A 22,632-nucleotide genomic window follows, 5' to 3' on the forward strand; every position below is an offset into this window, starting at 1 on the left:
CCATTTTTTCTTATGGGCATTTTATTTAAGAACTCTTCCCACACTCATGGGCTAAACAAAAAAAAAACCACACCACCATCTCTCTTATATTTTCTCTCACAAACACTCATGGGCCCATATGTACTGTAGCAATTTATTTTTGCCATTCCTATGGGCATTTGATAATCTCCTCATGGGCATATTGTTTTTGCTCATAAGTGGGATAACATTTTTAGCATTTTTACCATTAAATTCTCCTCATGGGCATTAATTTGCCCATGAATGAGAGTGCTCTAAGAATTAATAACTTATTCAATATTTTCTCCAACCTTGACCAACTTATTTGTGAAAGTAAACCTTACCAACTTGACAAACTTTTTTTTTTGAAGTAAACCTTTACCAACTTGATCACACATTCACAATGTGTTCCCAAAAAGATTATTTTAAGTTATTTTGTCAATTTTTACAAGTTCACCTAAATATAGAATCTATAATTAGCATTGAAGGGAATAAGAGAAGACAATGTTAAAATTTATATACATTTGGATGTATATACAATATACAGTATATTGGCATATTGCCATATTGGACAGGGGTGAGTGAGAGGGACAAAAAAAAAAATCTATAAAGTGTCCAATTTTGTCTAATTTCATTTGAGCCCCATACCAAAAATAAGAATATACTGGAGTAGTAGGTTAAACGTGTTAAAAAATCTAACACAATTACACAATCAACGGTTTCTAACTACCCATTTCATCTTCCCTTTCCTCTCCTCTCCTCTCCCTCACTGTGTAAACCCCAGCTTTGAGCTCCAAGTTTCTCTGCCCTAATTCTCTCCGATTATCTTTCAAACCCAAAAAAATTCCTCCAATGTCAAATTCTACACATCCAACCATAAACCCTCCTTCAAAACCACCTTTTTCTTCCAAATTTACCCCAAAATTCACCCTCAAAATTTCCCCTTTACCTCTTTCTTCAAAACCCACTTTCAAATTCCCCTTAAAAATCCAATCTTTACACTCCCCAGATCCCCAAAACCCCCCAAAACACCAAAAACCCCTAAACTTAATCTCAATTTTGAGATCTTTACCTGATTGGGCTGATGAAGTTCAAGAAAAGGGTATGAGAAAGAAGAGGAATTTGTATAATCATCAAAGTTGGGCTGAACATAGAAGCTCTCTTAGGCATGTAAGACATCTAATGTCTTCACTTTCTTCAAGGGTCATTGTTTCTCTCGTCCCACCTGTGCTTTTCTTCACTTCTGTGGCTGTTATTGTTTCTGTGTACAATACAGCTGTGACTATGCATTTGTTGCCTGGATTTTTCCCTGTGTTGAGGGCCTCTACCTTGCCTTATCAGCTTACGGCGCCGGCTTTGGCCCTTCTGCTGGTGTTTCGAACCGAGGCTTCGTATTCGAGGTATGAGGAAGGGAGGCATGCTTGGACTAAGGTCATTACTGGGGCTAGTGAACTTGCTAGGGAGGTAGTTGCTTATGCAGATGACTTGAATGATGGGGTTATGAAGAGGAGTCTTTTGCAGTACATCATGGCTTTTCCTATTGCCCTTAAGGTTGATCATCTATTGCTTTCTTCTTTGTTAATTTTTTATGCTCTTATTTTTTAGCCTATTTTGAAATTGTAATTAGAATTGTATGACCTTATCAGCATGCTGCTGGCCTTGGCCCTTCTGCTTGATTTTGATGTTGTGTCTTCAATTGGCTAGATAAAAGGGTGTTTGTAGGTTGAGTGAGAATTTATGTGATGAATTGATGGTTTGGTGTTAAGGAGATTAACCTGTTTCTGCTTTATAACCCAATGCAACTCAATGTTTGTGTGAAATGTTGGTAATGAACCATAAAACTCCAGTAATAGAGTATTTTATATGGTGATACTTTGTGCTGTATGATTTCTGTGGTTTAATTAGGGAATTTGGATTTCTGTAGTGCCATTTGCTTTCTGACTCCGATGTTAGGCAAGATCTCCAAAGTGTCCTTGAAGCAGATGATCTAGCAGTAGTTCTCAGTTCAAAGCACCGGCCGCATTGCATCATTCAGTTCATGTCTCAGAGCCTCAAGTTGTTGAACTTAGAGGAGCATAAGAGGAACGCATTGGTAAATTTCCCCCCTGAATCATGCATCTATATTCTTGAACTATGATGAAATAGGTTAAGTGGTCTCAACAAAGTAACAGCCGAACAGGTATGCTATAGGCTTTGGATGTTGTGGTGGATTCATTGATCCACACAACTAAGTCAAGGTAATATTTCAAATATTCAAGTTCTTAATTAAGCACAAAAATGCAGGATTCGAAGTTATCCTGTTTCCATGATGGAATTGGTATTTGCGAACAAATAGTGGGCACACCCATTCCTCTGTCATACACCCGGCTGACCTCAAGGTTCCTCGTTCTTTGGCATTTAACATTACCTGTCATACTATGGGATGATTGCCACTGGATTGTAATTCCTGCCACGTTTATTAGCGCAACATCTTTGTTCTGCATAGAAGAGGTATTCCCTATCCCCTTGTTTTGAAACTGATATGTGATAGTGCATATCCTTCAGTATAGAATACTGTAACTTAGTGTAAAAAAAAAGAATACTGTAACTTATGTCTTTGTTGTTTGGTGAATCTTGCTTTTGTTCTGTGGTGAATCTTGCTTTTGTTCTGTGGTGAATCGTGATATTGACGTCTGGTGTTCAAAATCTGTACAGGTTGGTGTCCTTATAGAAGAGCCCTTCCCTATGCTTCCACTAGATGAACTGTGCAAGGTGCTTTGTACCAACATTCAGGAAGCTATTGCAGTCCAGAAGACAATTCAAGTGCAGGTCGCTTCTAAAAGGAAGATCCATTACAGCAACCATTCCACCAATGGTTGGCCAGTCTCAAGGGGTGATAAGATTTGATGAAACTTGCCAGCTTTCCCAACTTATGCATGCCAGCACTCTTCAGTATACCCAATGAGAGTCGTTCGACTGAAACTATTATGCAACTTCCAAGCACCCAGATGATGCAATGTAAACAGAATTTTTATTCCGAAAATATCATTTGAGAGTGTTATAAAAGCTCAAAGGGAGGATTACAAATAGAACAACGGGGATATTTCTGCCATTTGATGGTTTTAACAGCCAACAAGGAGTCTTGCTTGTACTCTTGTAAACTTACATGTACAGAAAGTAATGATCTGTAGTCATTTGTATATCAGTATATATGTAGTTAAAGCACATGCTGCTTCTTTTTGTAAAATATTTGACTCTTTGAATATATATATTAAGTTGAGTTCTGCATAAATACACTCATTATTCCCACAATATTAAAACATTTCTGTTGTATGAGAAAGAAATTGAAATTTTTTGTCAGTAGTACAAAGTATACTCTGAAGCAAGAGCCTGAGCTCATTATTCTCTGATCTCTCTGGCTCTCTACAGTCAGATGCTAAGGAGTGTAAGGAGCATGCAGCAACTGAGTAAACTGTATTTTCATATTATTATCATCGAAGAATGAATAAATATCAAAAATATCCCTCGAGCAATACATTGTCACGTACAATCCTAGTTGATAAGTTCGTCAACCTTTTACTTTGGGCAACACTCATCTTTGTCGAGCAAGAAGTTTCATTCCCTGCCCAAAGAGGCAGAACCTCCACTACCACCTTCTGCATTGAATTTGTCAGAAATCCTTCCTCCAGAATCTCTTCCAGTCCATCAAGCTTCCCTCTCAAATCTATCAATACATTGCACATTCCTTGCCTACCACAATACTCCAGAATAGCATCCAAACTTATGTCATCAATAACCACTGTTTCGATACCCTTCTGAGACAATTCTGAGGCTAGAGTTACTTCTTTGTCAGAAAATATAATTGCTTTACAGTTTGCTTCAGCAGGCAGATTGAGATTCCAATTAAGAAAATCAGATTTCTTGGCTATAAAAATGTGTTGAGGTTGGCGGACATTTGGTTCTTGTGATGCAAGGAATGACAGCTCTTGGTTCATCGTGGTGGTTGCATGTATTATCGCATCATATTCTTGAAGTAATTGAGAGTAATATCCTCCACACTCGGTGGCTTTTTCCCCCAGCTGATCTAAAAGCACAGCATTTGTGGAGATGGTATATCTGCAAGTCAGTCACTAGTAACTATTAGCCAAAAATGCAAGTAATCGTAAAGACAAACCAAAGAAACCTAGTAAAATTCTAATGTACCATTTATTTAGAAATACAATTATACAAATGAAGTAGTATTAAAAGCGCACACTCATCCACGTTTTAGCTAGTAAAAAAAATTACTATGACTGAAAAAAAAACAATTTCACCACCAAAGGGAAACACATAATGCACAACCTGACATTTCCTATAATTTTTTACACTTGTAATTTGTATGTAATTATGTAAGAACAATAAGCTCATGGATTCATGTACATATGTTGCTCAGTGCAAATCATAAACCATTACACATCACTAAAAGATATAATAAGATGTACCTGAGAGTCACAAACGGCTTTCCAGAAATCATTTTGTGGATGAATGCTTCATTGAGCTTCTTACACAAATCTTCCTCTACTCCAACGACGACTTCAATGCCTGCTTCTTGAAGTCTTTTAATCCCCCTCGAAGAAACAATGGGGTTTGGATCCACCATTCCAACCACAACTTTCTTCACTTTGGCTTTGATCAAAGCCTCAGAACAAGGAGGCGTTTTTCCAAAATGATTACAGGGTTCCAAGGTCACATAAGCAGTTGCATTCTCAGCTTGTTCCCCAGCATCCCTCAACGCAAATACCTTCAAAATCTCACCTTAACATCATTAAAAACTACGAACAGAAACTAAAACTGTCACGACGAAATGATGAATATGAGACAAGTATACTCTCCACATACACAACTACAACAATATAACATCCAATAAGCACCATGAACAAATCCCCAAACAAAATTTGACCATCAAAACAAGCATATCAGGATTACTGCTATGAATACAATTAGCATTACACCACATTTCATTTACAAAAACATACCATATAGGATAATCAAAATTAGCTTTTACATCACAATAAAACTATCAAAATCAAGCTTTTTTTTAGACAACCATCATACAAAGAGGAAGAACTTTTAAAGACCAATGAAGTGATTAATTAGTACTAATTAATTACCTCAGCATGAGGCTGTCCTGCTTTAGGATGAAATCCTTGACCAACAATCTGACCATCTTTAACAATAACACAACCAACCATAGGATTAGGACTAGTACACCCAATCGCCTGCTTAGCCAGCTCCACACCCTTCCTCATGTAAAATGCATCTTCTTCAATTTCACTCTCAAAATCACCACCATTTGTATAACTAAGACATGCCCCAGATACCCTTTTGCCCGTATTCGAATACCCATTATTGAATTTAGAATCAAATTCGGGTTTTGGAAAATAACCCGTATTTCTTTCTGAATTGAGCACCCATTTGGGCACACTACAAAACCCAGAAACAGATTTGAAAGCTGAAATTGAAGATTTGGTGAAGTGAGGTGAGAGAATTGGATTGAAGATGGGATTTGGGTTTGAAAGAGTAAGAAAATTCATGTTTGTTTTGATAATTAGTACATTGATTAGCTAATTTAGAGAAGGATTAATTGGTAATTATGTGAATGAGAATTGGCTAAAATAAGTTTAATTGATCAGCCATTAATTGAAGTCATCACTAAAATAGAGCTAAAGTATTTAAGAGAGTGAAATGCAGTGAAATTTACAAGAGATACCTCATACCTGCAAACAGCAAGAAGCATGCCGAGGGAAGCAGTAGTTGAAGGAGGCTTAGAAACGACGTCGTATATTTGTCTAGTAGGAATTGAAAAAATTATCAATGCACTAAAGAAGGTCTCGTTTGGTTTTCTATTGAAATATATTTTCATGGAAAATTCTAATTAAAGGAAGTTATCATCTTTATAAAATCTTTAATACTTTGTTTAACATAAGAATTGTTTTTAACATTCAACCACAATACTGGTTTGTTCACTTCAACTTAATTTCAGTTCAGTTCAGCTTCAATCAGTTTAATTCAATTCAATTTAACTTCAACTTTAGTTCAGCTCATCTCCTAATTTTCTTCTCTCATAAAGTATTCCTTTCAGCTCAATTCAGTTTATTTTAGCTCCAATCTGTTCAATTTAATTCAGTTCAGCTCCAATCAGTCTAACTCAGTTAAGTAAATGTGTACTGCCCTAAACCCTTAATTATCAAAATCTAAACATTTTTTTTCTACAATAACCTTTAAATATTATCCACTTCTTAAAAATAAAAAAATTCTATAACTTTCAATTCTACTATTTTTTCTTTCTAAATACATACTAGTATACTACGGAGTATATTACTATACATAATCGTATATATATCCCGTGCATTAGCACATATACACTCTATTTCTTAAGAATTTGCATAAGATAATTTGGCAAATTTTCTGGGATATTGAAATTGTCATAAAATTGTGATTTTCTCAATTTTACTGTTTAATATATTTTTTTTTTGATAAGAATTTTACTTTTTAATATTAACCAAACATTAAACAACATAAACAAAAAAAAATCATGAAAAATTTGGTCATTTAATGCACGTATACACTATAGTTCTTAAGAATTTACATTAGAGAATTTGGTTAATCTTCTGGGATGTTGAAATTGTCATAAAATTGTGGATTTCTCAATTTTACTTTTTAATATTAACCAAACATTAAACAACATAAACAAAAAAAAATATCATGAAAAATTTGGTCATTTAATGCACGTATACACTACAGTTCTTAAGAATTTACATTACAGAATTTGGTTAATTTTGTGGGATGTTGAAATTGTCATAAAATTGTGATTTTCTCAATTTTACTTTTTAATATCAATCAAACATTAACCATCATAAACAAAAAAAATCATGAAAAATTTGGTCATTTTGATCAGTGATTGTTTTGAAAAATAAAAAAAAAATGTCTGAGCCCGGGTTCGAACCGGGGACCTCTAGTGTGTGAGACTAGCGTGATAACCGACTACACCACCCAGACTGGTTTGTTCTTTTGAAATTGAATAACATAATACTTCACAAATTAAATTTGACTTCTGAAATCAAAGATGAAACAAAAACCTGGAGAAAGGAGCGGTTTCCATAAAATTTCAAATCAAAATCCAAAAATTCGCGAAAAATTGAAAGCCCTAACGTCACCCAACTAGAGAGAGAAAGAGGAGAGAGAAAGAGAGCGAATCACCGGTGACTCGGAATGGCCTACCAGCTCAGAATCGGCGAGTCAACTCGCGAAGAAGAAGAAGATGAAGAAGAAGAAGAAGAAGAAGAAGAAGAAGAAGAAGAAGAAGAAGATGAAGATGAAGAAGAAACAGTGAAGCTTGAAGAAGAAGTTAAAGAAATGGCGATGAAAGTTGAAGAATACAGATCTACTTTGCCTGATCACTTGAAATCGTCTCTTGCTTCTGTTCTTTCTTCTCAGCGTCCTGCTTTCTCTTTCCTTGATGATGTCTCTCAATCCGCTCCTTCCTGCGGGCCCAACTCAGGTCACTATTTGCTAAATTCTCAAACTTGTGATTTGTGTTATGTGGTGCTGGAGTTGTTGTTAATTTTGATTTTGATTTTGGATTTGAATTTTTAGTTCAAAGCAATTTAGTTTTTTTTTTTGAGAATTTTGTTGTGGTTTGATTGTTATTTTCGATTTTGAATTTCAAGTGAGTTTGAATTTAACTTCAATGTTGATTTTAATGTGAAAGTGGAGATTTTTAGGGTTAGTAAGTGATTAAGGGGTTACATTTTGCTGAAATTTGCAGAAAATTTCGTAAGAGTGAGTAATCTGTGTGGTAGTAGGGTTGGTGATGTAGTTATTGAGCTCTCTTTCGTGATATTTGAAGTAGTTTGTGTTGCCATCGTGGTTCCGTGGCATTGTTTGATGCAAGAGAAGAGAGCAAGGAAATTTTACAAGGGGGTGTTTGTGTAAGACTGTATGAATTAGGGATAATCGTCTAAAAATGAAGTGTTAGGGGTTGTTTTCAGTGCGCCTGTGGTGTTTTCGTGTTTTGCTAAGTCTGAGATGGCTTTGGAGGGACTTAGCTTGTGTAACTATGCACCTAATTGTAGACTAAGAAAGATGCCTGAAAGTAGGTAGATTAGAAACCTTACAAATGGTTTTCGGACCTGTGGAGATATGTTGGATTTACGCGTTGTTATTGGGGCTTAATGTTACTGTCCATGTACAATTCTGTGAAACCACTTTGTAGCCTGTTTCTGGCTTTTCATACTCTACAAAAGTACAAAGTCTTTGGGCATATTGCTCTGAGTTTAAGTTTCTAGGTTAATATATGCACCTCTCTTCTTGCCATTCAATTGGTTGGTGCTTAGCCTTTCACCCTATCAATCTTTAGTTGGCCGAAAACCTGAGACAGTGCCAATGCAAGGTTCAAGGTTTTGTTATCCCTGTTTGAAGTGTCAGGCAGGCCAGGAGACTATTCTATCCTTTAAGTTTTGGCCATGAGTAGGTGATGAAAATGAGTCAACAAAACCAAATGCCTTTTGCGTTCCTAGATATTGATTAAGTGATCAAATGAGTAATTGATTGCATTTTTATCAATAGGATTTTTAGCCTTATGAAAGTTATGTCTGATGCATTTTGTAGCCTTTGCTATATGACTTCTCAATGAAACAATTAAAAGCAAACCATTTGCATGTAATGAAATTAGGTTGAGAAGGTACTAATAATGGTTAATATGGGGTGTGGTGGTAAGACCTCCAGTTTATGTTGCTTGCCTGCTGTCATTTTAATAGCAATCCTTTGATTGTGGTGATCCACATGTATTTGCTTCACCATTCCTTTAATATGAGAAGACGAAATAAGAAATTGTTAGAAAAAGTCCTATATTTGGTTCATTTTTTGTTTTTCTTGAATTCACTCATGCTTCTAAGTCTGTTACCAATTAGTTGCCTTTTAGGGCCTCATTGCCAGCTTTTGTGTTCACCTTATTGAGTGTCGACCATCTTTCTCTGTTTACAGGTGCAGAATCTAGCCATGGTAACTCCAGTACACAGTTAGAAGTTGATGACAGTGAAAAAACGTCTGATGAAGTTCAATTGCTTAGAGATAAGATTTCTAGTAACATCTCTGCAATTCCCAAGGTTTTAAAAAGGATGAATGAGTGCATTTCTAGAATCGACAAACTTGTTTCTTCCAATGAAACCATTCATCCTGTATTCAAAAGGAAAAAGAGTTGATATACTTTGTTGTCCTATTTATCTTCTGGTTAGTAAGGGATTGTTGTGGGTAGCAAATTTCATTGGTACAATGATTTTATGACACTAGGCAATAGGGTATTACTGACAGGGAGCTGTATAACAAAAAATTATATCTCCATTATATGTAATTGAGTCACAAGCTAGTCCAATTTAGTTAATCTTAATTCATAATTTTTTCTGGAAATTGAGCATGTGGAGGAAAATCTATTTGTTGTGTGTTTTCCACTTCACCATTTAGCTATTACCAGTGTGTTCATTGCCAAATAATTTGGAACAATTGGTTTTGGTGTATTGCTGAATCCTGTATGCCCCCACTGGAGAGAGCTGCACGGTGCTTCCAGGGAGTTTTTCCAATTTAGGTACTTTCTTCGATCCTTTCTGCAAATTATTCTCAATACCAACTGTCAAGGTTGTTTTTTGGTGGTTATTGATTATTTTCTTCAATTTTTGTGGTAGCTAAGTATGATATTTCTTTTGCAGGTTGATGGCTTTGATTTTGATATTCTTAGATCTTCCACATGACATTGTATCTGATGGCCATGCAATGGGGCTTGTATCGGCTTGATATCATTTGATTTGTTGAGCTTATGATGCTGTTTAATTTTTAGTTTTTTTAGTCCTTTATAAGAGTCTGCTTATTTCTCCAATTGACTTGTAATATACGTAGTTCAAACAACTTGAAGGTGATTTTGAAAACATTCTGTATATATGACAGAAACTTTGGTATTCATGTCATTACCCATAGCAATGGTTAGATGTTGATAATCTGCATTAGTCATTGAATTTACCCTTTCCTTTATTTTATCTCAATGTACTTGTGTGTCTGTATCCCAAAATAAGCAAATTTCCCTACTGAATGAGGATATAGGATCCAAAATTGAATTAAAGAACCCAAATGATGAAATACTTTGTATTATTTACCATTACGAATATGAAATTGGTTGATTACAAGGACTCCAAAAGTCCCATGGTAAAATACAAACATCAGAGTAGAATTACATGAAAAGAATTCAGATTGACACACATTTACAGCAAATTACATCATCATCACAGGAAAAATTTGGTATAGATGAGCTTGCTATCATTCTATCCGCATTACCAACGTTGATGTCCAAAACAACTGCGCTGAGCCCTTTGCCAATTATGAAGATTTTTCTTCCAATAGCAACCATCTGACATGGTGGTCTTGGAAGGAGAGGCGAGAGCCTACACAAGGGAATCCATTCCCTAGTGTTTTTCTGCCACATCATCAACTTGCTTCCCAAACTCTGGTCCAGTACATAGATTGTATCATCCACAACTACAGTAGGGCCCAGCCAACCTGATGCCATATCAGCATCTGTTTGTTGCCATTTGCCACTCGATAAATCGTAGACAGCTATATACACATGAGGAGGTATGGTTGAAGTGCGAGATCTTATGTAGATTTTTCCGCCCATCACTACAGAATCCTCTATGTCAAGAATGATGTTTGGGTCTGAATGTGATTCCCAAGAGTTTGTTCTAGGATCGTAAGTGTCCCAAGAATGTGGATCACTCGTCTCTAACCCATATCCACCTATGGAATAAATCTTCCCGTCCATATTAACACAGCCAAAATAGCACCTGAAAGAATAACTAGAATATAAGTTCAATTTCCAACATTCCTTTTCTGAATGTGTCACTAAATTAAAAATTGTGTATATAAAGCACAGATATTCAACTCAACAGCTAAGGCAGGAAGCAATCCAAATACTAAATACAAACATGATCTTTTCAACAAGCTCTAATTCTTATCAGGCATGAGATAGCAAATTAACAAGGCCATTATAAGAGGTTCATTGAGCAAATTCAAAAGAAACTCCCAGAAGAGCCAACCACTCTCAAGGAAATAAAGCAACTCTATTCAATTCTCTTCCATTGAACTATAGGACAGTCGCATTCATATTCAACAAGTTTTGATCAGCAACACCAGAAGAACATAGCACATTCTATGGATAAACGAAGTATAACATTAAAAATCTTGGGTATGGATTCGATGTCTGACATCATAAGGATTTGTAACACATGTTGGTTCAAGGTTATAATATGGACATGGAAACATATAATCCACAATCACATACTGGTATATGTTTAACTAATAAAATGCATCACCAAAAGCCAAAAGGGTGCGCATGTACCTTGCAGTTGACATGGAAGGTGCTTCACTCCAAGTATTCATGGCCACATCATAGCAATAAACTTCATCAGTAGCATCTTCAGACCAACCACAACCTCCTAAAAGGTATAACTTCTTGCCGATTGTTTCAAAAGCCATTCCTTTTCTCTTCAAACATCGAGGCGGAAGACCACAAATGGACTTCCAACATGCCTGTCTAGAAGAGCTAGGGTCTAACACATAGCAGCTCACTTGATCAGTACTCTTATCTCTGCACAATGCATATATCCAAGATTCGCCTAAATTGTTCTTTTGGCGATAATCCCACCACTCTTCACTGCACACCAAGTCTCTCCACCTCTTTGAAACACACTTAAGAACTGTATGGTACTTCCTAGGAACCCTTGCCAAGCAAAACAAAGCAATGTCATCCGGAAGTCCACTTATCAGAGGCAAATGACGCGATTCGGTTTCGCTGTATGAGCTAAAACTACTTGCTGATGGGTCCGTGATCATGGTAACATGTAATCCTTCTACAAAAAACCAAATTGACAATTTGACATTAATTACTTTCCCAAAAACCAATAACTCATCAATAATACGACAAAGATTTTTAATTTAAGCACTCCAACAATAATTAAAACCCACTGATCTATCAAATCATGTCAACAAATTCAGATATAATTCGTAATCAATCAAATAAAATGGCTATTTTTGTGATCAATTCTACTTTTCACAGCTGAATGAAGAAAAATGAGAATCAAAACAATAACCCTAATTTGGAAGAAATTAAAATTGAAATCAGGAATAAAAAAAAACATACAACATTACCCTATTCCAGATCACCGGTGAATGAAACAGAAAGAAAATAAAATGAAATGCTGAAATTGAATTCATACAAAATTAAATATTCTAAACAAAAATCCTAAAATATAAAAAATCATTGTAAGGGAAGAAATCAAAGCGAAAATAGAAAAAATAAAATCAATTAAATGATGACAAATTCTGTTAGACTAACCGTTAGTAAAATTCGTAATTGGATCCAAGAACACTTTGATTTGATTGAAGGAGAGAGAAATGGATCTAGCAAAACCTTCAAAATGGCATGACGTTTGAGTATTTGATATGATGAGCAACCCACCTTAGTTTACACAGTACGATAGAATAACGATACTCTGTCTAAGAGGAAGGCAGGAAGCCATACTCTACGACAGTTTTAAAAAAAAAAAAAATAAAAAAAATTATGAAGTTCTTTGGAAAAAAAAAATGAATTCTTTGGGAAAAAATTATGGAGTAATAATATGGATTATAACGTATTTTGATTTGATGAAAATTATTACTCCGTAATATTTGTAATTAATTATATACGATTTAATGTAAAGTGATTTATAAAAATGAATAAAGCAAACTTATACTCCGTATATGAAAAGTATAATAGCTTTCAAAAGCTTATAATAAATATACGGAGTTTTTTTAGTTATTAGTCTTTATTCTACCAATGGTGGCAATATGACCATTTTCTACATTAGCTTTCAAGTTTACAAAAATAACATAAAACAATGAGAATTAGGACTTATTCTGATTTACAGAATTGAGCTGAACTAAATTGAACTGATTGGAGCTAAGATAAGTTGAATTGAATAAAATAGAATATAGCTGAAATGAATTGTTTATAATAGAATGAAATTAAGAACTGAATTGATAGGAGGTTAATTGAAGTAAAATTAAGTTGAAAAGAATAGACCTTTAGTCTATTAGATTTTCCAACCCATTAACTTGCATACAAATTTCAACACTTTGGACGAGTGAGAGTTGGCCACATGTGAAGTCATGGGCAAGCAATTCAAATCTTACACAAGCTTGATGATATGATATATTGTACAAAAAAATTACTTGTATTTGAGTATATCATACATTCATACCATGATACAAACCAATGGATTAGTTAAGTGCAAGACTAAAGTATTGTTGCACTAAAAAAATTATGAGACAAGCAATAATCATGTGCGTGTTATAACAATTGCCTAGTTGAATAACGTTTCTTATGAAACCATGGTTGTTTCCTTTGCATGCTATATATTTACAGGCAAGATATCATAGCAAGAGTTTGTCTGTGAGCTTCAATATCTGGCTCTGAGCGCTCTGCCTGGAGTTCTGGCCACTCTAAGTAGACCTTCTTGAGCCAGCGATACAACAAGCTGACAGGAAACAGATGCAAGATACCAAATTAGTCGTGAACAAGAAGAAAGAACATTAGGATCATATGGTCAGATAACGTGTTGAGATTTACCTCTCCCTTCCTATTGAACATTCGACCTGCAACTAATCCTCGTGCAGAATGAGCAGATGGACTCTCCATCTATAATAGAAGGCACGTTATTATATAAGGGAAAACCTAAGACAAAGTCAAACAACAGAAGTCTGTTGGGCTTACCACAAATAACAGCCAATCATCAGCTTTTACGGGTCTATGGAACCACATCCTGACAAAGAGAAACCAAGCAAATGTATTGAGAAACAAGTCATCACTAGAGACAAACACAAACTCAGACATGACAAACTAACAGCGACTTGCATGTATATAATCGTACAAATCTACATATTTGGACACAGGGAAATGTATGATATCATCCTATCTTATACCGAAGTAAAATAAAAACTAAAAAGAGCTTTTTACCATAATCCTCTAAAATTTCAGTATTCAAATTCTACACTCCATCAGCCCATCCTAGAACAAAAAAAATAAAATAAAATATCAAAGAATTTTCCCCAATAGATACTATAACTATCTAATCGTCTTTCTTCACAAAGGATAGATTCCTTGCATGGACACAAATACATTCTAGTACAATTAATCTCCTAGTCTGAAGAAAAAATCATAACCACTTCATCACCCACCTAAGTCTTCACATGGTATTGAAGATAACATGTCCACTTTATGAGATCTAATGAAAGCAACATATCTTTAGTGGAACTACTTAGAGCAAAGTTCAGGAAATAAATACCATGAAAGTTGCGACGTATTCATATAAAAAATAAGGATATTAAAACTCTATGTTAATTTAACTAGTCCAGCATAGTAGCATGCTACATTCTAAAAACTAATGAATGAAGAATAGCAAAAGCACAGTTGAAGGTGCAAATGTAGGCTGGGACAGGATAATCTAGGTTATATACCAGGGGGACACAATCAAACAAATATTAAGCCAAAGATAAATCTACTAGGAAGCAGTTACTCACGTATGATTCAAGCTTAGAACACTGATCTTCAGACCCCTGTCACGATGAGGATTTGAGCTGACTTCAATAAACAACAGATCCGAAGCATAAGCCACCACACATCTGCAAAATAATTGAACAATATAAAATGACATCGGCACAAGAAGCAATTGTACTCTTCTACATATTAGTGGGCATGTTCCTTGGAGGAAATTTAAAAAGTTACAAAATGTAAAATAAAAAAAATTATAAAAAAAAAAAAAAAAAAAAAAAGCATTCTAATAATGGTCAAGCGAGGCAAAAAAAATCCAAGCGGATATCATTCGCATCTAACAAGCAATATTAAGTCTATAACTGCATAATTTTCCACAGTGCAACTGAGCCCAATATACTAAATGATTTGCCTCATCAGCAGCATTCTATTAACCAATTAATTGTAAATTATTCATTGGAAGTTCAATAATACAGTCATCATGTGAATCTACAGGAGTTCACAAATAACGCAGAGGCCTTTACGATTTTCATGATCTACTTATGGTTCTTTGCAACATCTATTCTCAAATAAAAATTCTTTCACTGGATGACATTAAGAAGTCCAGGGACCAGTAAGCAGAGAGCTACTTATGGTTCTTTGCAACATCTATTCCATTATACAAAGTGTTTCAGGGCAACCATAGGATTAGTCCAAAACTAATCAACGAATCCTCTTTAAATGCTACCATAGTACCATCAAGATCAACTTGCGACATTAGCTCCTTTTCACGAGCTTCTGTAGCATTGCTTCACAAACCATATCCTCCATCAACCATCCAATCATCATGGACATTGCCAAACAGTCCAGACCTTATATGCATTCAATCAATCAATCAATCAAAGCCTTAATCCCATAAGTGGGGTCGGCTACATGAACCAAAAGTGATTATTCCGTGTAGTCCAAACCTTATATGCATTAAAGTTTAAAATTTAATAGCATAAACGAGAGGGAATGACACAAAAGTAAATGCATTCAAAGACCTCTTACAAATTTAAAAGTGCAAACACAGATAGCGTGCCTTCTTGTTTTTCAGTAGACACATCAGAAGCCCCAGACTAAATTAAACCCCAGCCTTAGCATATCTTACCTATGCAAAGCCTGGTCATCTGACAAAATTCCTTTGGCCCTGAACCAATACCTCAATCTGCATAAAAAAATACAACAAGCACAAGTTAGGTATATTTGGATACAATACCTGCATTTAATACAATAAAAAAAATTTCAAGGAAAAGGATAATAACTTTGCAGGGGATTTCGTCTGATTCGTAAAAGTATTTGGATCACAAAACCGAATCTCTATGGGCCAAGGAGTAATCTCTGACATGGCCACTTTGTTGCGGTAGGTCCTGTCACATCATCAACCAGATATATCATAAACAAGAATGTTATGTACAAATGATGCAGCATTGCTTCAAGAATAAGAATGCTTTTGTTTGGGAGGAAAACAGTTGTTTAGACTTAGGAGTAGGAAAAATTTTCCAAGGGTGAAAAATCATTCTCCCAAGTGTGAGAAACATTTACTTTTTTAAGAGGGAAGCCACACTTTCCTATATATTCCTTACCTTCCTCTTTTTCTCCTCCCATCCATCATTCCCTTCCCATATTCAATTTGCAAGGAACCAAACAAAGCAAAACAAATTAGCAATTGTGTGATCCCTAGAATAATAATTTCTGCTGAAAATCATTTTCTAATGGAAATGTTTTTTTTTTTTTTTTTTTTTTTTTTTTTTTTTTTTTTTTTTGCTGCAAAGCTGATGTACCCCAGGCAACATTCTACTTTTGGATTTTATCTTTCAACTTATAATCCAAGGATTCCAAGCTAATGCGCCAGATTACCCATGACCTTGTCAGAATGACTGGATGAGAGAAATGTTTACTATTCAAAGCATCATCCGAGTTCCAACCTAGCTCATCCAGACCCCCCCCCCCCTCCTCCTCCAACCTTTGAGAAAAAAAAATGTGTGACTGCTAACAATGGGTTGCAGAGCACAAAGAGATTGAGGGGATATCTAATTATCTACTAACACACATATATCGATATAATGAGCTCAGTAATTTAATCAATAATGTAGAAACCTGGGGAGTCGAGGATCAATAATACGCTTTTCACGTAGCTCTTCCAATGATAATAGCTGAAATGCAGGGGAACATATAGAATCAGTAAAGTAACACCCCATAATTTTGCTATGCTGAAGAAAAGCTTATACAATACCGTATCTGGAGCTGGTACCAAGGGCATAACTGCATCCTGGTGCTCAAACCCTGATTCTTCTTTCTGTGGAATTAAGAAAAAATAAGCATGAAGCCCAGGAACATGTCATTTATCATCTAACAGTTGTCACTTATCAGACCAATCAGTCAACTTTTATCTCAGAGACTCAGACAATTAGGGCAACAAGTAAATCCTCAAATATCACAAGACCAAAAAGCAACTAGTATGATAGACACCATCAATGGCAATCACTAGGTCATCTGGAATACAATAAGTTGTAAGAAGATTGCTGGCTTTAACGAAACAAACCCTTTTTCTCTTCCATAGTCCCATTCCAAGCTAAAAAAGGGGAAGAAGAGGTGTGTGGGGGGGGGGGATTGGGGAGCTAAACTACTGAGAGACACAGGAATTTTCCTGCCCTGGGCCAGAGAGACTTTTCATATGGCTACAAAGCCCAGATCTTGTTGTTAAAAACTCCCATAAATATACTCTTCAATTCACACCCCTGTCCTTTGTGAAAGAATTTTTATTTGAGCACATAAAGGGTGTACAATAAGCATATATTACATTTAAGGCTATGATTCAAGTCACATCTCATTATTGCTGGAAGCTGTGAAAGTCCAGTGCTTTTCCATGTAAACATACAGCTTCTACAAGTTTGCACAATCAAAAAACTCCATCCACTAACCAAAAGACTGAAAATAAACACTAACATGTCAACATTAGGAATATTCATTAAAAGACCAAATACCTAGCTGATGTATGTCATCGATTATAATGGATAGCAAGAAAAGATGAGACACCTACCTAGAGGCTAGAGCTAAACATTTTCAAAAATCTGAAGTAATAACTGCATTAACAATTATGTTAAGAGAGCCACACTACCAATGCAATCAAAGTGATAAACTTTTGATGTGTGTGTACAAAGCTCCTGTCAAAAATTTGACTATACAACATACATGCAACTCATGGAAGTGACAACAATCACATCCATCTTATATTGCAGGAAGTGATCAATCATGATAGCAGCAATTTCTTGCTAACAAAATACTCTCTATGTTACACTGATATCAAGATGAAGTGGTAGACACAAGAAAATTACTTGAAATGACGCAAGCAAGGTGAACACAATAGTTCCTTTTTGTATAGCATCTACTCTTCGGCTGGAAAAGCTTTTCCCATCACGGAGGCGATGAACCTCATATATGATTGGAACTGCATATAAATGAACAGTTAATCAATAATAGCACCAAATTACATGAGACTTCAGACTGAGACAACTTAATTAACTGAAATTAAACAAAACTAGACATATTCCACAAAAAATAGATTTTCCAAGGTCCACTCAGCTTTATCATCAGGAAATTAAGAATGAGAAGCAATTCACTGCCGCAGAACTAAAATTCTACAACTTAGATAACAAAATTTCTATGGAAATAATAAACAAACAAAAAACAGAATAAAAAAGGATAAGAAATATTGAAATAATGTAATGGAAAGTCATTTACTTTAAGTCTCTGGAGAATTCTTATGTACTAGTAAAACCAAACTGAATAATATAGTTCATACATCTAAATTTCTATATTGATTCTATTGAAATTATAGAGGTAAGGTAAGATAAGATTGCACTTAAGTTCACCAAAAGGTTTCAAGTATTTTTTTTTTTTTTTTTTTTTTTTTTTTGGAGGCAAAAGGTTTCAAGTACTTACTATCATAGTCTCCAACAAGAAGGAAATAAGCCTGCAAATGATGGACAATTTTTAAACAATCAACAGTCTTTGATGCTGCAGCCACAGCCTGTAATTTAACAAGCGAAATGTCAGATTGTGGGCGCTAAAAAATTATAATCCGCTAAAGCAACCTCAATAATTAACAAGCGAATCTATACAGGTTAAGATTTTTTTTTTTTTTTTAAATAAAAAAAACAGTGTCAAATCTTGAAATAAAGCAAGCAAGTAGTTTTTTATAATTTGGTGAAATACCTATCTGAACAAGTTCTCATAAGAAGAAATCTGTGCTCACAAAACTACCATAAGAACAAACTTTAGTCAGGGCACCACATTTACTTCTGGCACAATGATACCACCCACTCTTATTAGAAAACATGTACCAAAAATGAATTTTTAATCATATAGGATCAAGCACTACCTCCAAGAAACACCATAGTATCGTCACCAAAAATACATATCAAACTGTATAGGGTTTCAGCAATAGCAATTTAAAAAACTTAAATGAAAGAATTTTGCTCTTCAGTCTCGCACTGGAAAATAGTCAGCAAGTTATTTGCAAATAATAATATATTTTGGCAAAGGAGAACAAACCCCCAATTTCTCATCTATAAAAAGACCTAGTACGTTTGCTGGAACAAAGAAATACTCATTCTGAGACATTCTCAAAAAAAAAAAAAAAAAAAAAAAAAAAAAAAACAGAAAACAAGATCCTAACAGCCAATGCTTGTGCAAGAAAGTAATCAAGGAGAGGTAACAAAGTTCTTCCCACTCACATCAGAAGCTTATAGACACAATGAGAGAAGTAAGGATATGTTGAAAGTAAGGACCAAGGAGGGCTAAGATCCACAAGTTAAGATTTAGACTTATCAACTGCATTGTCTACATGGCATGCAACACATTTATAGAAAACTCATGCACCTGATGTAAATGTAATTGTACCTCTTTATGGGGTACAATCACAAAATTTCACAGGAATAAATTTAATCCAGCATAATGTACGAAGAGAAAAGCCAATGAAAAATCATACCTGGCCAATAAACTGTCCTCCAAAAACTTTTCCAAATTTTGGAGCTTCAGGCAAGGTAATCCCTTGAAATAGGTTTACCTACACGAAGTAATAGGGTGTAAAACAAACTTCACTTTGCTCAGAACTCAGCAAATGACCAACACACGTCTAGAAACTACAAGAATAAGAGTGTATACACAAGATGAGACTACCGGTGAATTTTTTCCCAGCTCCTCTATTTATCAGATCTACACAACGTGATTTTAGCATAGTCATAATTTAGATTCCATATGAAAAATTTACCATGTGCAAATGTGTATTCTATTCTGGAGAGGGTCTTATTACTGAGAAAATCAAGTCCCAAATCTAAACATGGGAACAGAGTTTTCAAGATCAGAGAATGTACACAAGGATATTGAATGGGACCAAAATAATCAACTTGTAATAATGGGGATAACTAACATCTGAAAATTCAAAATGAGAATCAGTTAGGTTCAGAACTTTTGGGTGAGAAGGTACTAATTTGCATGAAGTACTAGAAATTGAATTAAAATTCAATACTTCAAGTCACCTCATTACTTGAATTATCCTTGTAGCCTATTAGCAGTATATTCAGCTCAGGACTAGTGAAAACCACAAATCGTCTAAGACTACATTTGTATAAAGAAAGTATCTTAAACAGCTTCAAGAACTGATGGAATAAATGAAAGAAAGGCCTAGTAATTTCTCCTGTAACCTATAACATATGCAGTCAATATTTTCTTGAATTGCAAATAGGACTTAAAGTCCAGAGGTGAAATATCATGTAATCTAGTACCCAATAATGAGGTTTTTAAGCATCTAATAGGACAAAGCACACTAACCCACCAAAAAAACAACTTTAAGTATGGAGTACAAAGCTTATGATAGGCCCAAGAAGACATACTTCAATAGGATCCAAATGTAATATGCTCTCTACAGGTGCACAGGTCTCTTTTCCAGCATTAGCATTCCAGATTGACTTTGGCCGCAGCAAATTACAATGGTCAGAAGGTAGCACCAAACAGGTCAACTGTCATGAATAATGAAAAATGGTCACAACTCAATAATTGATTTTATACCCATAAGTAAAATTGAAATACACTCTTAAACTCTCTAAGAATTAAATACTAAATATACCCAGAATTTAGACACTGTTTTCATCCCCTTAACCAAGAATTGTTTTTGATGTGTTCTTCTAGACCCAAAAAAAATATACCTTGGATGATGCAATCACATCTGCCTGTTTTTCAGATGTTGGGGCACCTAGAAAACAACAGAAAGGAGCACGTTATATTGTTATAATGCACCAACATAGCATAGCTCACAATTATGTTTAAACATTGAAGAAAGAAAGCTATCAGCACAAATAAAGTTTCACAAATGGAAACAATGTTTACTAGCCAAATAGCCAGCTAATTTGAAGCCATCTCAAACCAGATATCAATTGAGAATTAGCATCCACTACTATCACACCACAATGTAGCCAAGTTCCCAGCAAGAAGGCTCATTCTTTAATGCAATTATCAGCTTTTCTTTCTTCTTCTTTGTTTTTTCTAAAACTACATTACTACAAAAAATCAAGGAGTGACAAGACCAACCATTGCCAAAATAGTCATAACGTTTTAACAAGAACTCTGGACGAATTTCTTCCTCAGCGAGTCCACAAACTTCAGCCTACAGTAAGTAACGAGATCACATGAATACATGATTAACAAATCCTCAAGAATCAAGATCACCAAAAAGTAATAAATTACTGAAAGAACCTTCAACAACAACTTACTTCTCCTTCCCAAACAAAATACACATCATCTCCACTTTCTCCACTACGAATAACATACTCTCCACTGTCTACAAGATTTGAATAGATACTTGTCAAGTCAACAACACAATTACCATCAATATATATGAATACTAGTATACTACAAAAGAAAATTTAAGAGATTCGTACAGCTTAATCTTAATGCATAATAAAGCATGAACACAATCACTAATCATCAGCACATGCAAATTATGTCACTGGCCATACAGATGTATGATTACATGGTACTCCCTATAAACAACATTGACTAGCTTAGTCACCCCAAATCACACCAAACTTAATTTTGAATGTGATTGAACTATCATAGCTTAATACAACAAGCATGGTCACCCCAATACGAGTGATTACACCTATCGTTTATGATACACTCGTTGTATACAAGACCTATTTGGTGAAACTTAATTTCACAATAGTCATCAGTGTAACAATTATACTGTGATTAAACCCACAAAACTCTGAAACCCAACAATTAAATCAAAATTGAAAACAAGGGATTGAATAGAAGATAAATGATACCATAATGCTTGACTTTAACGACCTCAGCAATTTTCTTGAGAGATGAACTGGGTAGCCGCTGAAGCAGTGGAACTCCCCCCAGAAACTCTGTAACTGTAAATCCCAAATAATGCAAACACCCACCAAAATAAAAATCAAATAAAACAAATAATCACGCTCATTATACAAAAATAATAAACCCAATTCAATCAATGAAATAACAATCTGTTTACCTGATTCAGCGTTCATCTTCAAGCTCTGCTACTAATGAATATTTCTGGAAATTTTAATTTTTGTATCAAAAAGAAATCAACAATAATACAACATTGACGAAGCTTTATATGATGGGAAATTGAATAAGATTAAACAAAAAGCAAGAATTGCAAGATGAAATCTTTAGCGTGTGAAAATCATGGGGTCTTTATTACATAATATGATTAAAATTATTTTGTACGGTTGTATAATAATTAAATTGAACACATATGGTTGTCTGAACTTTTTTAGTAATAATATCAATTGGGATTTGGAAAGGGGACAAAAATGTTGATACTTCTCCTCCTATCCAGCCCCATTTTAATTCAAAAGCCTAGCCCAATCAGGTCCAAAGTCCAACTTTTCATTCGGACAGATCGGAATGTCTCACAAGTCCCCAAACTAGGCTAACCGGTTAGATCTTTTGGAAGTAAAAGAGAAGGGAAAGGAAATCTACACCTTACAAAT

At 34.9% G+C, this 22,632-nt stretch overlaps 5 protein-coding genes and 1 non-coding gene across 7 annotated transcripts; 2 read left to right on the forward strand and 4 right to left on the reverse strand.

The window, feature by feature from the left end:
• The first annotated feature begins 536 nt into the window (after positions 1 to 536).
• LOC110713986 (UPF0187 protein At3g61320, chloroplastic-like) lies at positions 537 to 3,225 on the forward strand. The gene is made up of 4 exons (XM_021892440.1): positions 537 to 1,548; positions 1,922 to 2,089; positions 2,281 to 2,487; positions 2,692 to 3,225. Exons 1-4 carry the CDS (start codon positions 850 to 852, stop codon positions 2,881 to 2,883), a joined length of 1,266 nt encoding a protein of 421 aa, XP_021748132.1. The 5' UTR covers positions 537 to 849; the 3' UTR covers positions 2,884 to 3,225.
• Positions 3,226 to 3,442: 217 nt separating this feature from the next.
• Positions 3,443 to 5,831, reverse strand: LOC110713985 (riboflavin biosynthesis protein PYRD, chloroplastic-like). Its single transcript, XM_021892439.1, has 3 exons — positions 5,127 to 5,831; positions 4,458 to 4,756; positions 3,443 to 4,092 (listed from the first exon to the last, which is right to left on the reverse strand). The coding sequence occupies exons 1-3, from the start codon at positions 5,547 to 5,549 to the stop codon at positions 3,489 to 3,491; spliced, it is 1,326 nt and encodes a 441-aa protein (XP_021748131.1). The 5' UTR covers positions 5,550 to 5,831; the 3' UTR covers positions 3,443 to 3,488.
• Positions 5,832 to 6,553: 722 nt separating this feature from the next.
• On the forward strand, positions 6,554 to 10,086 carry LOC110714181 (NAD-dependent protein deacetylase HST1-like). The gene is made up of 3 exons (XM_021892661.1): positions 6,554 to 7,516; positions 9,001 to 9,598; positions 9,720 to 10,086. The coding sequence occupies exons 1-2, from the start codon at positions 7,228 to 7,230 to the stop codon at positions 9,216 to 9,218; spliced, it is 507 nt and encodes a 168-aa protein (XP_021748353.1). The 5' UTR covers positions 6,554 to 7,227; the 3' UTR covers positions 9,219 to 9,598; positions 9,720 to 10,086.
• On the reverse strand, positions 6,941 to 7,014 carry TRNAV-CAC. The gene has a single exon. It is a non-coding gene; the product is annotated as a tRNA-Val (tRNA).
• Positions 10,087 to 10,135: 49 nt separating the features above from the next.
• On the reverse strand, positions 10,136 to 12,629 carry LOC110714179 (F-box/kelch-repeat protein SKIP4-like). The gene is made up of 3 exons (XM_021892660.1): positions 12,395 to 12,629; positions 11,399 to 11,909; positions 10,136 to 10,844 (listed from the first exon to the last, which is right to left on the reverse strand). The coding sequence occupies exons 2-3, from the start codon at positions 11,890 to 11,892 to the stop codon at positions 10,250 to 10,252; spliced, it is 1,089 nt and encodes a 362-aa protein (XP_021748352.1). The 5' UTR covers positions 11,893 to 11,909; positions 12,395 to 12,629; the 3' UTR covers positions 10,136 to 10,249.
• Positions 12,630 to 13,105: 476 nt separating this feature from the next.
• On the reverse strand, positions 13,106 to 22,389 carry LOC110714088 (acyl-CoA thioesterase 2-like). Of its 2 annotated transcripts, XM_021892560.1 has the most exons (17): positions 22,146 to 22,387; positions 21,934 to 22,026; positions 21,379 to 21,446; positions 21,197 to 21,272; positions 20,815 to 20,861; positions 20,503 to 20,628; positions 19,599 to 19,676; positions 18,551 to 18,638; positions 17,944 to 18,056; positions 16,842 to 16,904; positions 16,706 to 16,761; positions 15,871 to 15,975; positions 15,717 to 15,773; positions 14,617 to 14,718; positions 13,811 to 13,859; positions 13,667 to 13,735; positions 13,106 to 13,574 (listed from the first exon to the last, which is right to left on the reverse strand). In XM_021892560.1, exons 1-17 carry the CDS (start codon positions 22,159 to 22,161, stop codon positions 13,497 to 13,499), a joined length of 1,284 nt encoding a protein of 427 aa, XP_021748252.1. In that variant the 5' UTR covers positions 22,162 to 22,387; the 3' UTR covers positions 13,106 to 13,496. The 2 variants fall into 2 exon arrangements, with proteins under 2 accessions (XP_021748252.1, XP_021748253.1); XM_021892561.1 differs by lacking the exons at positions 21,197 to 21,272; positions 21,379 to 21,446 and having other exon boundaries at positions 22,146 to 22,389.
• Between the last annotated feature and the right edge of the window lie 243 nt (positions 22,390 to 22,632).

This window comes from Chenopodium quinoa, unplaced genomic scaffold (genome assembly GCF_001683475.1).
Source record: "Chenopodium quinoa cultivar QQ74 unplaced genomic scaffold, ASM168347v1, whole genome shotgun sequence".
Classification (NCBI taxonomy): domain Eukaryota; kingdom Viridiplantae; phylum Streptophyta; class Magnoliopsida; order Caryophyllales; family Amaranthaceae; genus Chenopodium; species Chenopodium quinoa.

Bases quoted from the DNA above. Each gene is read 5' to 3' on its own strand.
- LOC110713986 (XM_021892440.1), top strand. From the start codon at position 850: ATGTCAAATTCTACACATCCAACCATAAACCCTCCTTCAAAACCACCT. The intron at 2,090-2,280 runs GTAAATTTCCCC...ACAAAAATGCAG, and splicing joins AGCATAAGAGGAACGCATTG to GATTCGAAGTTATCCTGTTT. The intron at 2,488-2,691 runs GTATTCCCTATC...AAATCTGTACAG, and splicing joins CTTTGTTCTGCATAGAAGAG to GTTGGTGTCCTTATAGAAGA.
- LOC110713985 (XM_021892439.1), bottom strand. From the start codon at position 5,549: ATGAATTTTCTTACTCTTTCAAACCCAAATCCCATCTTCAATCCAATT. The intron at 4,757-5,126 runs GTAATTAATTAG...GAGATTTTGAAG, and splicing joins CAGGACAGCCTCATGCTGAG to GTATTTGCGTTGAGGGATGC. The intron at 4,093-4,457 runs GTACATCTTATT...ACTGACTTGCAG, and splicing joins AAGCCGTTTGTGACTCTCAG to ATATACCATCTCCACAAATG.
- LOC110714181 (XM_021892661.1), top strand. From the start codon at position 7,228: ATGGCCTACCAGCTCAGAATCGGCGAGTCAACTCGCGAAGAAGAAGAA. The intron at 7,517-9,000 runs GTCACTATTTGC...CTCTGTTTACAG, and splicing joins TTCCTGCGGGCCCAACTCAG to GTGCAGAATCTAGCCATGGT.
- LOC110714179 (XM_021892660.1), bottom strand. From the start codon at position 11,892: ATGATCACGGACCCATCAGCAAGTAGTTTTAGCTCATACAGCGAAACC. The intron at 10,845-11,398 runs GTACATGCGCAC...TTATTCTTTCAG, and splicing joins CCTTCCATGTCAACTGCAAG to GTGCTATTTTGGCTGTGTTA.
- LOC110714088 (XM_021892560.1), bottom strand. The intron at 20,862-21,196 runs GTTGGTCTTGTC...GTTGTTTTCTAG, and splicing joins TTATGACTATTTTGGCAATG to GTGCCCCAACATCTGAAAAA. The intron at 15,976-16,705 runs GTTTCTACATTA...ATGATGTGACAG, and splicing joins ATTGATCCTCGACTCCCCAG to GACCTACCGCAACAAAGTGG.